This window comes from Penicillium nucicola, assembly GCF_028828085.1.
Source record: "Penicillium nucicola strain IBT 29836 chromosome Unknown utg000001l, whole genome shotgun sequence".
Classification (NCBI taxonomy): Eukaryota; Fungi; Ascomycota; class Eurotiomycetes; order Eurotiales; family Aspergillaceae; genus Penicillium; species Penicillium nucicola.
Window position 1 is genome coordinate 4,246,289 of NW_026643125.1, and position 13,040 is coordinate 4,259,328.

Sequence of the window (13,040 nt, forward strand, 5' to 3'; positions counted from 1 at the left end):
TTGGAGGCGAAGCCATGCTTTTTCGAGTTTCTTGGTTGTTGGTGTTTCTATACCCTTGAATTATTTTGTCATGAATCGTACACTATGTTTACAAAAATCGTCAAATGACTGGTTGTAGTTGCTACCTCTCCCAATAGCGCGCTCATGCCGGTATCGATAGATCAGTATGCCGCTGATGTAAAGCCTGTAAGACTTTCATCCGATCTTCATCCGATATTGTTCCATCCAACGACAATCCGGACTGACCATGCGGCAGCACCCTCTCAGCAATATCGAGCAGCTCAGTCTTCTCAACCTTCGGCAAGTCCGCACCCCAAGATGCGACCCATTGGTCCTCAAACCGAGCAAGATCAAGCTCCACGCAACCCATGTCAGGGATATCACATCCATCCCAGGTCAAAGTTACCTCCTTGGTAACCGAGCCGGACTCACCTCCCGCCCCATATCGCGTTTCCACACCTAGAGGCCCAAGCCCGAGTTCCTCGGCACGAGCGTTCCAAAGAGCCTGCTTCAAAGTCCCGTCCCGTTCAATCATCATCCAGAATAGGGGGTAACTGCTCCGTGCAAGCGCATCGCGAACTCCTTTGGTTGCCTCGCGCGGTCCGACCAGCACGCCGACTGTTTGGCCCGTGCGCCAGCCAACAGGAGCCTGGCGGAATGTTCCTTCCAGTTCACGCACGAGATTCGGACCGAGCTTGGTTTTGAGGGCTTTGCATTGGACTAGGACGCGGAGCGCACGTGAACGTTCGCGTTCGGGGAGGTGCCAGGTTCCGACGAGGTCGATGCCGGCGTCGTCGCGGCCGCCGATGCGCTGTAGAGCTAGGGCGTATTGGCGGAGTGTTTGAAGAACTGTGTATTCATAGTGTGTGCCGACATAAACTGTGCTTGCCTCTGGGAGCGATATATGGTTGGCGTACGAGAGGAATGTGGTCAGGTCATTGTGGTGTTGTGAAGGCGGAGACGGTGCGGAGGGTAGTTTGAATAATCGGCGCGAGAAAGGTGTCAGGTCATGATGGGGATGTGTGCTGGAAAAGCAGCGTCGAGAACTGCATCTCACTGTCAAGTATGACTTTTCGGCAGCAAGGCCATGGTGTAGTCGCAACAGGCGCATTGAGGGTTGTGAAGGAAGAAAACCCTCACCGCATTGGAGCTTCTCTCCGCATTTGCTCCGCGCTTTCACTCTCGACCAGACAACTTCGCTATTTATCGTCCTCGGGTCTGCTTCTCAGCATCAGCTTTTGCGCCTAAAGCTCCAGTCGCCACCATGGCCGACATCCTCACCCAGCTCCAGACCTGCCTTGACCAGGTTCGACCCCTCCAAACTCCAAACCCTATGTGCAAAGCCGAGATCCAAACCCCTGCTAACAATCGAACAACCCAGCTCGCCACCCAATTCTACGCAACACTAGGCTATCTCACAACATATCACGACAATGCCCCTACAACACCGCCGCCAAACATTCCAGATGCCGTACCAGCCTTGGCAAAAATCACTAAGAACTCTTCATCACCACCAGTTCCAGCAGCAATCGCAAACACAGCAGCTGGCGCCGCAGCCGCACAGGGATCTGGGTCTCCTCCCCTCGCGCGTCCCCAACAACCTGGCGCTGCGCCGGAAGCACCCGTAGATGGAGAAGACCCTAATCTCCCCCCGGCGCCAGACTCACCACGCACATTTGCGAGCCGACAGCGAGAACTTGCGCGTGACCTTATTATCAAGGAACAGCAGATCGAATACCTAATCTCTGTACTGCCGGGGATCGGAGCCTCGGAAGGGGAACAGGAGAGCAGGATTCGTGAATTGGAGGGTGAGCTGAGGGTTGTCGAGACGGAAAGGGCTGCTAAAGTACAAGAGTTGAAGAAGCTCAGGACTCGTCTGGAGAATGTGTTACAAGCTGTTTCTGTTGGTATCTATGGAGACAGTCAGTATCAAAAGTGATTTTGGGGGGAAACGGATATGCGAATGAGGGATATCTCTGTTTATTCCTTGGCGTTATGGGTAAATGGTCATTACAAAGTTCACAGGCGCATGGATAGATATAAGTCAACGAATGCAACGTCAATTCACGTCTTTTTAACTGACTACAAGGCCCATGACGGTGTATATCTACGCTACACGTGGTATGATTATCTCCAGGAAGTTTCTGCGGCAGAGATCATGTTATATTTCTGTCCTATCCCTTCTCAAGTCGTGTTCCGGTCGAAAATTAATGAGCCCTAAGATGGCCACTCTCAACATCCAGCTCTCTCCTCTCTCTGCGGTGGAAAGCTGCTGCACTTCGGATATGCCAGCAGCAACCAGGCTATCCAACAAGCCTCACGAGCACGATGGTACAGGGGAGGGAGATGGCAAAGGCGACGGTGATGGTGTCAGCTTAGGTGTGCACGCCGGGATGGACGGCGATGGTCCAAATGGCGAAGCTCGTGGAGGAGCTCCTGGCCATGTTTGACACCACAGTCGCTTATATCCAGTGACACAACCCATTCCAAAGCTTCGACAACAGCTCCCCGTCCAAGCCAATTTTTCTTGCGCGCACAATTGAGCGCCCACATTGTCTCCTTTGGACGTGGCCATCAGAAAGCCCAGCTCGGGGAGATGACTGAAGAGGCCATGTTCAATGCCATCGTGTGAATCGTTTTGAGAGCCGCCACATGTTGGACCATCTCCGTGCCAAGTGCAGTGTCCGGCGACGTCGAAGAAGTTGCAAGCCAAAGTGTTTCCAACGATGACTAGGGCCACGGTCAAAGTGTGAAGATGCATGTTGCAATTGGAGGATCGGGGGACTAGACAGGACTGACAAGAGGTTAAGAATGTCCTGAGTAATGAGAGGAAGATCTTGAAGAAAGAGATCTCGTTCCTCTCGTTCGATCTGCTTCCATTTATCGGTAAATCTGCTCTTGGTGAGAAGCACATGAGATTTGAATAGACTTCGTTGATATGCTCCGTTGCAACCACCTCTCCAGATTCCTCGTTATATCGTAGCGAAAATGGGGATTCACACAAGAAGCGGTCAAGCGCGATCCAAGGAATCTCCAGAGCTGAATTAGCCCGTATGAACCTAACTAGAGTCGGAATGCATTGGATTACACGCCTCGAACTGTATGTGGATTTCCTGCCCATTCGGACTTGTAGGAGTGTAGTGCTCCATTCGAAGATCGGCTCCGTTTATACTGGTCAAAGTTTGCTTGGCTCGAGAGAATAGACTCAGTTGCCGCTTCATGACCTGCTTGATTTGATCCCATTGGGTCTGAATAAAGTCTGTAGTCGAAGCTTCCATACCATGCCGATTATAGTGGCACGAGCTATAAAAATCGGCTCGGCCCTTGCTCCGTGACTGGGGAAGCTTTGAGGAAGTAAAGGCCGTCAAAACATCACAGCTCGATCTTCCGTGGCTATATTTACCGGTCTATCAGCAGAAAAAAGGACGCCACCTTTTATGGAACCGATTCGAGTCTCTCGGCTACACGGGCTCACTGTCAGTCACTTACTCACAGAGCCAGAGTATAATCTTCGTTTGTGTATCTAGAGATCAATGTTTAGGGCCCAAAGACCGACTGTAGGCTTGGGGTGGGTTAAACAGAAAGGACTCAAAATGGTCATATTGACAGTAAGACTTGCACATAGGGTTCCCAAATCCCATGATATATCATTCCAAGTACGATCCAAACGCCTCAAGAATATGTCACCACTCATTAGCACGTTCACATCAAACAAACATGATGTTGCACATTTCTGTGCCCGATCTAACCGGTGGAAGTGTATTGACTAACTCATTTTTGCCCTGCCAGGACTGAGCTCGCAGTTTCACGCAAAGGCTGGTGTTATATGATCCATTTTATGGTAATTTCACCTAGCTTAGAGCTATAACAGCGTCGACAAAAAGCGCAGCGAGATGACAACAAATCAAGAATGATAAAAATATATATCACAGCACGATCTATCAGGAAATCAAGCGGTCATATATAGTGCTCGCATACAATAGGCTTTAAGCAGAAATAAGTAAGAAAGATCAGAAACCCTCAGTATGCTCAAGAAGGATCCATGAATTAAAGAGGTTTGCTGAGAAAAATAGATAAATATGAACGCCTCTCCTTTTCCGGGTATCATGTAAACGAAACCATCATGCCGCCAGGATCTAGGCCGAAGAAATCAAATGAGATAGGAAACAGCTGAAGAACCAGATGGTGTGTCATAGGAAAAACAAAAGAATGAGAAAAGGAAAAAAAGGCAAACAGAAACAAAGAAAAGAATTTAAAAGAGAGTGCCATGGCAATCACTTGAAGAGAGAACGATACTCGCGCATGCGAGCTTCCTGAACCTCCCGCTTATCCAGTTTGCCGCGGTTCATGCTCATATCTGCGAGCTGCTGCTTCTTCTTGGCGAGTTCTTGGATCTTCTCCTCAATACTGCCCTTCATGATAAACTGGTATGTCTCCACAGGTCTAGTTTGTCCGAGACGGTGGACCCGGTCAACAGCTTGAGCAACGGCAGCGGGATTGTATTGTGGTTCCATAATGAAGACACGCGACGCGGAGGTCAGATTGAGACCGACACCACCTGCACCGATGGTAGCCAAGAGAATGGTGATTGAATCATCTTTTGCGAAAAGCTCGAGAGTTTTCATTCGTGCAGCGAGAGTCATTGTGCCATCCAGTCTGACAAAGCCGTTCAGTCCGTTATTTCGCAGGGCAATCTCGATGAGGTCCAGGTGGGAGGTCCAGCCGGAGAAGACAACGCTCTTGATGGGTGATTCACCCTTGAGTTTCTTGCTATCCTCGACGCTTTCCTTCAGATAATTGACCAATGCGATGGTCTTGGTGTGCGGGCCCTCATATTCACCGAAAACCTTGCCGATTTTCCCAGTTTGGCGGTCACGGCGTTCTTGATCCTGCTGGGCCTGGTATTGACCGAGACCATTAGGCGTGATCACTGAGTAGGCCATAGCAGTCCAACCCTTGCAGCCGGGGCATTCCATGGGAGTCTCAGAGACTGAGTCGAACACTTCTTTCCAACCAGAGAAACAGTTTGGACAGAAGACACAGCCACAGGGTAGGTAGATTGCCATTGGGGCATCGGGGTCTACTTCTCCGTTCGCAGCGAGGATTGGCTCGAGGTTTTTGTTGCAGGTTTCGGTTGCACACAGATCCTCTGCCATGTCCTGTCTCATGGAGAACATGCCATACGCCTTTTTGTCCAGGGCTGCAGGTGTCTCAGCCGGTTCACCTTCCTCCAGATCGATTGCATCGTGCACAGACAATCCCTTGATCCGCTCGCGGTCCTCGATGTCCAGAAGCTCTTTTCCATGGGCACTGACTTGGCGAAGAATCATCATGGCCTTCAGAACATGATGGTACATCCGGCCGCCCATCTTGCTCTTCGTCTCTCCAGCAATGACACGCATCATAACATTGGACTCATTGCGGAAGAACTCATGCAATTGCTTCTCCTGTTCGGTGAAATCCATTGTGACCATGTTATCATTGCGGGGTGGCAGATTGATCTTGTCCTTAACACGGCGCAAAGTGAAAGAGTCCACCATAACTCGCAAGCTAGCGAGAACATTAGGATCACCACTTTTGAAAGGACTCAAAATATGCTGCACAAAATTGCTTCGTTCATTGTAAGGGTAAATGTGAAGAAATTTGGTCACGGACAAGAGGTCTTCCAGGCGATTCTGAATTGGAGTTCCAGTCACAGACCATTTGCGCTCAGCGTTAAGATCCAATATAGCCTTTGTTTGTCTGGCATTCTGTTCTCTGATGGTGTGTGCCTCATCAAGAACAATGCGGAACATGTTCATCAACCTCAAAGGGCTTTGTCCACGCTTGGAACCTCGCCCATTCATTTCACTGAGAATCGTGCTGTAGGTGGTGATGAGAACATCAAATTTGGATAGTTCGTCCAAATCAGTGATGCGATTTGGGCCATGGAATGTATGACACTTGATGCTGTCTGGCGCAAGATGCTCATCGATCTGTGCAATCCAGTTGCTGACGGCGCTCAAAGGAACAACCAGAAGCGTAGTGCGTGTGTTGCGAATACCTGGAATCGCACGTACAAGGCGGGGGTGGGGTGCCGACATTTTCCATTGAAGAGCCGAGTCAAGAGAGGAAGTTATCAAAGACAGAATGCTCAGGGTCTTGCCCAAGCCCATCATATCAGCCAACAGTCCCCCAAGGGACTCATCGGGTTTGCTATCAAGAACAAGTCCTGTGATGATCTCGCGGTATCGAGTTTTCCCATCAGCACTGCGGACCTCTCGCCACAATGAGTTGTTGTCTTCTTCTTTGGGGCCAAACTTGCGTGGCTGCTCCTTCTCTGTCATGAACCAAAGCGCTTGCTTCTGATGGGGCAACAGGGGTGTCAGGATGTGGGAAGTTGGCTCCTTAGTTGGGATGTCCTTAGTGATGAGCTGATCAAACATCTTCATAACGGCATCATTCACCTCCTCGGCAGTTCGAACCTCATATCGAGGGACTGAGCGTGCAGTAGCATTATTGTTTGCGATTGCTGCTGCGTTCATCTGACGGCGCACGTTCACGTGGGGGTTGTAAACCGTAGTTCCTTGGGCCACGGCTGACGGAGTGCCTAGCCATATATTTTTCTGACCCAGGAATTTCCCAATTGCATTGGCGTGTTGTCTCTGGCCATAGAGATTGATGGATGCACGGTATATACCAGATGTCGATTCATTGGCCACTTCTCCTGCAAGCTTCTTCCGGGTGTCAAGCCGCGCAGTGAATTCCACGGGCTGTGCAGTGGAGTCAAGCAATGGGCAAAGTCCCATGGCAGTCTTTGCATCAACCATGCCAAAAATGGTCCCAAAAGGATCAATAGCATCGATTTGAAAATCACTCGCAGCATGGCGTCGAAGGTCAAGCCTCATCGAAGGCCAGCCAGACAAAAAGTCGTCAAAGGCAGGGTTTGGTGGAGGACGAGGTACAGTATGGGCATTAATGAAAGCATTTTCAATCCTCCCAAAGCAGACCTTTTGGGTGCTAAGGTCTGCGGAACCTGTGCATTGCACGTCGTCATCGTCATCGTTGGACGGATTGGCGGTATCTGAGACAGAGTTAGTCAAGAGTGAATAAATTTAAAGATGAGAAATACTTTACCGGCGGTCAAATCAACAACAGTAGAAGAAGTTGCGGCTGTGAACTGTTTTCCTTCCCCTTCCTTCATGAAATTGCCCAATCCAGTATCCCCAGATATTGTGATCGGCGTGTTGGCCATTTTGGGCTGTTCGTCTGTGTTGTCGGTTTTGACCTTCTTTGTCGGTGGGTTCTTGCGTTGTTCTACACCATAGATGTCTTCGATAAAATTGGGCCGACGAATATCTTCCTCGTCACTCATTTCGTAGTGACTTCGTTTCGAGTCACTTTCATTGGCTTCATCAAGACTCGTGGTGAACTGGATGGTCAGATTGGACTCTGATTTCGGGGCTGGGCTGGAGACTCTGCTCGTCGATGGCTTTGGAGACCCCATCCCCGGGGAAGAACCACGAAAGCTTGGGGTGGCAGTACCGGGTGGTGCCATCGGATGGGATGAGGAAGTATCTGTCTTCTTGCGTCTTCCTGTAGATTCGAGAAGTTAGCCGATATTCAATGTTGATTCCACAGGCATGGGATGTGGCACGCCAACGAAAATAAAGGAGTCATGGAAAGGTGAAGTGAGATTAGAGTAATAAGGTGAAGTAGGACAATGAGTCTCATCTGAGGCGGCAGGGGCATCGTCAAATGTCATAATTGTGTTCATGTTGCGTAACGGGTAGGGAAGGGCAAGAGGAAGAAGGGCCTCAAGTGAAGCAGCAGAACCTTCGCTAGTGGTGGAGGTGCTATCCACCTGGTACAAAAGTGAATCAAAGATGAGAGGAACAACTGTATCAACTGAGGTGAATCGCGCGCCTCCAGTAGTCATAGACATATTACCTGGATGGGACATAGAGGGTTCATGTGACGGAAGCGGAAAAGAAAGAGGCGATACAAAAGCTAGAGACGAACTTGAAAACGAACTTGAAAATCCAGGAGAGTCTCGTGAAAACTCATAGGGCATATTGGGAGATTTTGTTTCCAGATGATCACATGTCGGGGAAAGTGAAGATGGAGCGGGATGATTACCATTGTTTTGGGTCTGTTTCTTATAGCCCTTGGGGTCCATGAGCATGTATGGATGGGATGCCATCTTCGTTATCGGCTCTCGAAGATTCGAGATGACGATTTGTTCAAATAATGGTACCAAAGTCAGGGCACGTAAGTGCTTGAGTAAATGTACGTATAATCTGTTGTGGAGTGATACCCGTCCTGCCGTGAAAATGCACAAGTTCTGAACTGATGATTTTTGAGTGTTGGATCGAGTGTACTAGAGTGAATGTACGTAGGTACTGACTGGCGTATGCAACTGTCAGTGGCTTCACAGAAAATGTTTGGCTGGCGAAAAAGCGTAAAGTTCAAGGGCTTGTATCACTCACTAGAAACTATGAGCGGGCTAATCTGCACCGAGTCACTATCAGTGAAAGTTTGACGGCTTCTAATGACTGTGAACAATGTTCACAGAAGTCAGGTGGTTTGTGGTTGTATTGTAGACTCGACGGCGATTCGCGAGATATCCCCCGGCGAGCGATATGTAGCTTATGCGCGTGACCAGATATTGTGGCTGACAGCGGCAAAAATCTAACTCTCGAGAGAATGTAGTACCGTTTAATGCTCGAACGCGATGGCGGCGCAAATTGTTTGCTAAACGAAGGGAGCGCCTTCCAGACGCGAGAGTCGCAGGATCTCGCTCGGCATTGAAATTTAACAATAATGGACACTAAGCACTGGCTGAGATCGTGCCTCTTCTGTTTGTAGTGCTGGGTTATATTTATCGCGCTGGTTAAGGCATCGATTCGTTGGTCGCGATCGTCTCGGTGCCTTGGCGTTTGCCTCTTTTTGGAGGGGTTCGATGATAACAGGATCGAAGGGGGCACTTGAAGATTCACAAGGTATTTGCTGGGTTCGAGTCACTGATTCGGATGGCCGCGTAACTGTTCTCTCGGGTCGTTTGTAGAGGCAGAGTTGAAGCAAATGACCTCAGTCTCGGATAATCGCCCGATAAGGATCTTATCAGTGCCGCGTTTGGAGCCGCTGCGGCGCATTCAGTAACGCTAAAGCGGGGGTATAGGGAGGAGACATAAGTTGTAGGGAAGAAAAGAAGCAACGCGTCGAGAAGATAAAAAAGAAGAAAAAGAAGAAAAGGGTTGATGAGGGTGACATGCGTACGTCCCCGCGCTTGGTCTCCCAGGCGAGATTCTGTAGATTAGAAGATCTAAATGGCCACTTAGAGACCTTGCAACGTTTCCCTCAATATTGTAGATAGGCTTTAACGTTATGTGCCTGAAGAACATAGCTGCTATCAGCCCTACTAGAGTCTAGCCCAGGTGTGTTTGTGATGTCCATGATGTTATCGCGTCTCATCGCTCATAGTGGAGACTGGCATGATCTATATTAGCCGGACTCTGCATATCAAAGATCATATCTCCTGAGGGGACAGACGTACCTATTCTCAGTGGTGGCAATTGCAAAGTTGACTATTACTCTAGAAAATTAAATGGTCAGCCGTGTCCTGACCATAATTACCCCAACAGGCAGGCAAGCGATCGCACGCCGACCAAAGAATCACCAAATCTACAAAATACCAACTCCTCTAAGAATAGCCTAAAATCTTACACTGAAGGGACGATGAAGGTATCATAGAATTAAGTCTCGTCATATATGCTACATGAGGCAGTTCGCTCAATCAATGCGCCACAACCCAAGGCAACCAGAACAGCCAAAGAAGATCTATATACAACACGGGAATCTCCCCAAATCATGAGCATGTCCCGTAGAGGACGTGTGTGTGAGGTGACAGAAACAGAAGCGCAGTGAATATGTCTTGGACGGGAAATCGAGGGCTGGCACGTGGATAATTGGATGCCTGTTTCCCGCCCAAGGCACTGCTGCAGAAGATGAGGCATATTAAAGAGGAAAGCAATGCAAAAACGTGAAAAGGGTAGAAACAGAAGAGGACGCAGGGACCACATAATTTTAGCACCAAGTGAAGACGGGGTTTTTGCTTTTGACAGCCTCAAGGCGCTCCACGATCACCTTGCGTTGATTGCCTTCCATACCCTCAGCAACGGCATAGCCGAGATCTCCTTCTAGGTCATCGCTGCCAAATGTGTTGACATGGGGAACACGATAGGAAATTGATCCGCCTTGTTTGCGGTGCTTTTGAGAAGGACGTGGGGGAAGTGAAGGCCACCCGTCGAGAGAACCACCAGCTGTACTGTCGGGATTACGAGGGACGTCTTGCTCATTGATAGTAGCTGGACTACCGATCGAACCGCCAATGTCTCCGTCGGCACGACCACGAGAGAGCTCGAAGCGGTTTGGATTAGGGAGGTCGCTGGGCGATGAGTTCAATCCTAACAAGTCGTGCTCCCCTGCTGGGGTTGGTTGGGAAGAGGCGGATGCACCGATGTCCATCTCTTCTTCATAAGGGTCGTAATTCATAGATCGGTTCCTTTGCCTGTCGGTCGAAGGCGCGCGCATTGGTATGGCGACGGGGACATCAACTAGATCATCCCAGACACAAACACGGGTCCGACGAGTAAGTTCGAGCGGACCGTGATCTAGGTGTTTCAATGTCTCCACCACGTTCCAGGCCTGACCTTTCATAACGGCAATTTGGCGGGCAAACATGCTCTCCTTGAAATCGTCATCTTGCGCGAAGACGCCGCGCAAAGCCATTTGTGTTCCGCTCCACCAATCTGTCGATGTAAGGAGAGGGAGGAAGTGGTCTCGGGTTCTTTGCGAGAAGGGCTGCCCGATCAAGGATACTGGCAGGAAGAGCCAACCAAAGGGGAAACTGCGCCACTGCCTATTGTTAGTGTTGCCCACGTTGGTCAGATGAAGCGAACTTACTGCGTCAGGATGTTTCCATGGCCAAGACAGACTGTTGTCAATGGCACCAAGTTGAACAGAAGCTGATTGTTCAGACGAAGCTAGCGGGGTTCCTGTGCGACTGATTGCCATCATGTTTTGATGTCGTTTATAAGGGGCACTCGGGCTTCGCGCGCCGTTTGAGTTCACAGAAACTGGACGAGGCGGAGGCAAAAGTTCATCCTCATCATGTCTAGGCTGTGGCTCGTTGTTCTTGGGAGGGTCTGCCACAATAGAGACCGATTCTGTCCCCCAGTCAATCTTGACCATCCAATTATCAAGGCCTCGATCGGTATTTCGCATGATGTAGTCCAAGATTACAAGTTTCTCCAGTTCTTCACGGAACGATTGCTTGAGGTTCTCCGTCCAGTAGAATTGGCGCTCAGCGCTTGGATCGCGCGATGGGGGGGGCGAGGGGACGTAGCCAGGATCTTCGTCATCCTCATCATCTGATTGTGTCCCTGATGGACGACACGCTTCGTTCCATGGCCGCTTCTTGCGCTTCGGGGCATCTTCAGCGCGGAATCCGGTGTTGGTTTGATCAGGCCACGGATGTTCTCTTAGGAAGATGTTGGCATCCTTGAAACCCTTCAGGAAAACCTGGAAGCTTCCTGCCTTGGGAGGCAATGATTTTTTGCCCTTCCATGCCTTTCGTCGATCCCAGAAATCATAGAAGAAGGATTTGGAGGACAACCGCACAATACCAGTATAAGGAACGAGATTCGTGCGCAGGCGAGAATCGAGGACGTATGCCGCAGCTTCTGAGACGTAGGACAAGTTGGGAATGAGACAGGCCCGGCCAAAGAAGCAGGGGAACAAGTTGCGGTGAATCCATTTGGTCCACTTCGGGTTTCGTGAGGCGTAGGGTTCTTCGTCCTTCGGTTTAAACACACCCACTACCTTGCCCTCTGGGTTTCGAGCAAAGTAGCTGCCTGAACTTCCCTGTGAGATCATTCGCGGGTGTACGTCAAGTTCAATGGCCAGGCGAACACTTTCAACGATCTCCTCGTACTCGGCTCGGGCTCGCCGTTGCTCGCCTTCAAATTCATCCGATTCAAGAGTTTCAGCGCTCACCGGGCGTATACCTGGAGGAGCCTGGAATACCGAATGATAAATCTCTAGCTTCTCCTCCTCATAGCTCTTGCCCTTGACTCTGTTGATCTTGAACTTGGAGGCAATCTCATCCGCCCATTTCTCGAGACGCGCATTGATAGCCTTGATATCCACACCAGAGTTTCGGCGGCCCCGGGGGTATTGATATCCGCTATGTCGTCGTCGATGACCGTTGGGCGAATGGAGACCGGATGCCTGCATCTGGGCTCGAGAGGAGATGGGGGCATATCGAGGCGCGGAAGTGGATGCTACCGACAGAGCACCCTGCTCTTCTTCTGAATCATCATGAAGATAGCCTCGTTCCTCTTCCTCCTGGGCGAGTCGGGCGTATCCCGATGTGGCAGGGCGGTTTTTCGGCATTGTGATGGATCTATGGAAGGGGGCAATGGACAGAGCCAGCGAAAGAACGACGGCAAACAAGCAACAAAAGGAGATTTAATCCATTACAAAGAAGAGAAGAGAGGATGAAGAGGTAAAAAGACCGGCTAGAGGTGAAAGCAGCTGAAATGACACTGGGGCCAGACGCTCCAGGGCAGGGGGCGTTTCGGGGTACGGGATACCCTTAATTTACCGAGGCGGTCAACCTGTCAGCCGGGCAGAAACGGCCAGCTGTTTGCGGTTGGCAGGTCCGGCGTGTTAAATACGGAAATACCAATACGCACCGCCACGTCTCCACTCCCTACGTAGTTGTTAAGCATAAAAGGGGTCTGTCTCTCCTTATGATCTTGATTTATATGGGTTGGAACGGCAGTTATAGCGAATTGATAATGCTTAAGTTGACTTCAAATACGAATCCTCCCTCTACATACCTATCCTATCTCAAGTCTAGTCAATGGATCACTTGGGCCTCATGTTTTACTTCATATTCTCTACACAGGCGACCTTGGTCTTTTCCGGTCTAGAAAAGTAGTAGAGATCTGCAGAACTCAATTGACTGCAGGTCTCAAGTCTTAAGTGGCAGGGGA

At 49.9% G+C, this 13,040-nt stretch overlaps 5 protein-coding genes across 5 annotated transcripts; 2 read left to right on the forward strand and 3 right to left on the reverse strand.

Moving 5' to 3' along the window:
- Positions 1-142: 142 nt before the first annotated feature.
- Positions 143-1,111, reverse strand: N7511_001603 (uncharacterized protein; the record flags this gene model as incomplete). Its single annotated transcript, XM_057124028.1, has 1 exon — positions 143-1,111. One exon carries the CDS (start codon positions 1,109-1,111, stop codon positions 143-145), a length of 969 nt encoding a protein of 322 aa, XP_056989761.1.
- A 153-nt stretch (positions 1,112-1,264) lies between these two features.
- On the forward strand, positions 1,265-1,939 carry N7511_001604 (med21 domain-containing protein; the record flags this gene model as incomplete). The annotated part of the gene is made up of 1 exon (XM_057124029.1): positions 1,265-1,939. One exon carries the CDS (start codon positions 1,265-1,267, stop codon positions 1,937-1,939), a length of 675 nt encoding a protein of 224 aa, XP_056989762.1.
- A 283-nt stretch (positions 1,940-2,222) lies between these two features.
- On the forward strand, positions 2,223-2,450 carry N7511_001605 (uncharacterized protein; the record flags this gene model as incomplete). The annotated part of the gene is made up of 1 exon (XM_057124030.1): positions 2,223-2,450. One exon carries the CDS (start codon positions 2,223-2,225, stop codon positions 2,448-2,450), a length of 228 nt encoding a protein of 75 aa, XP_056989763.1.
- Positions 2,451-4,274: 1,824 nt separating this feature from the next.
- On the reverse strand, positions 4,275-7,537 carry N7511_001606 (uncharacterized protein; the record flags this gene model as incomplete). The annotated part of the gene is made up of 2 exons (XM_057124031.1): positions 4,275-7,063; positions 7,117-7,537. 2 exons carry the CDS (start codon positions 7,535-7,537, stop codon positions 4,275-4,277), a joined length of 3,210 nt encoding a protein of 1,069 aa, XP_056989764.1.
- Positions 7,538-10,065: 2,528 nt separating this feature from the next.
- Positions 10,066-12,435, reverse strand: N7511_001607 (1-phosphatidylinositol 4-kinase LSB6; the record flags this gene model as incomplete). Its single annotated transcript, XM_057124032.1, has 2 exons — positions 10,066-10,896; positions 10,945-12,435. The coding sequence occupies 2 exons, from the start codon at positions 12,433-12,435 to the stop codon at positions 10,066-10,068; spliced, it is 2,322 nt and encodes a 773-aa protein (XP_056989765.1).
- Positions 12,436-13,040: the final 605 nt, after the last annotated feature.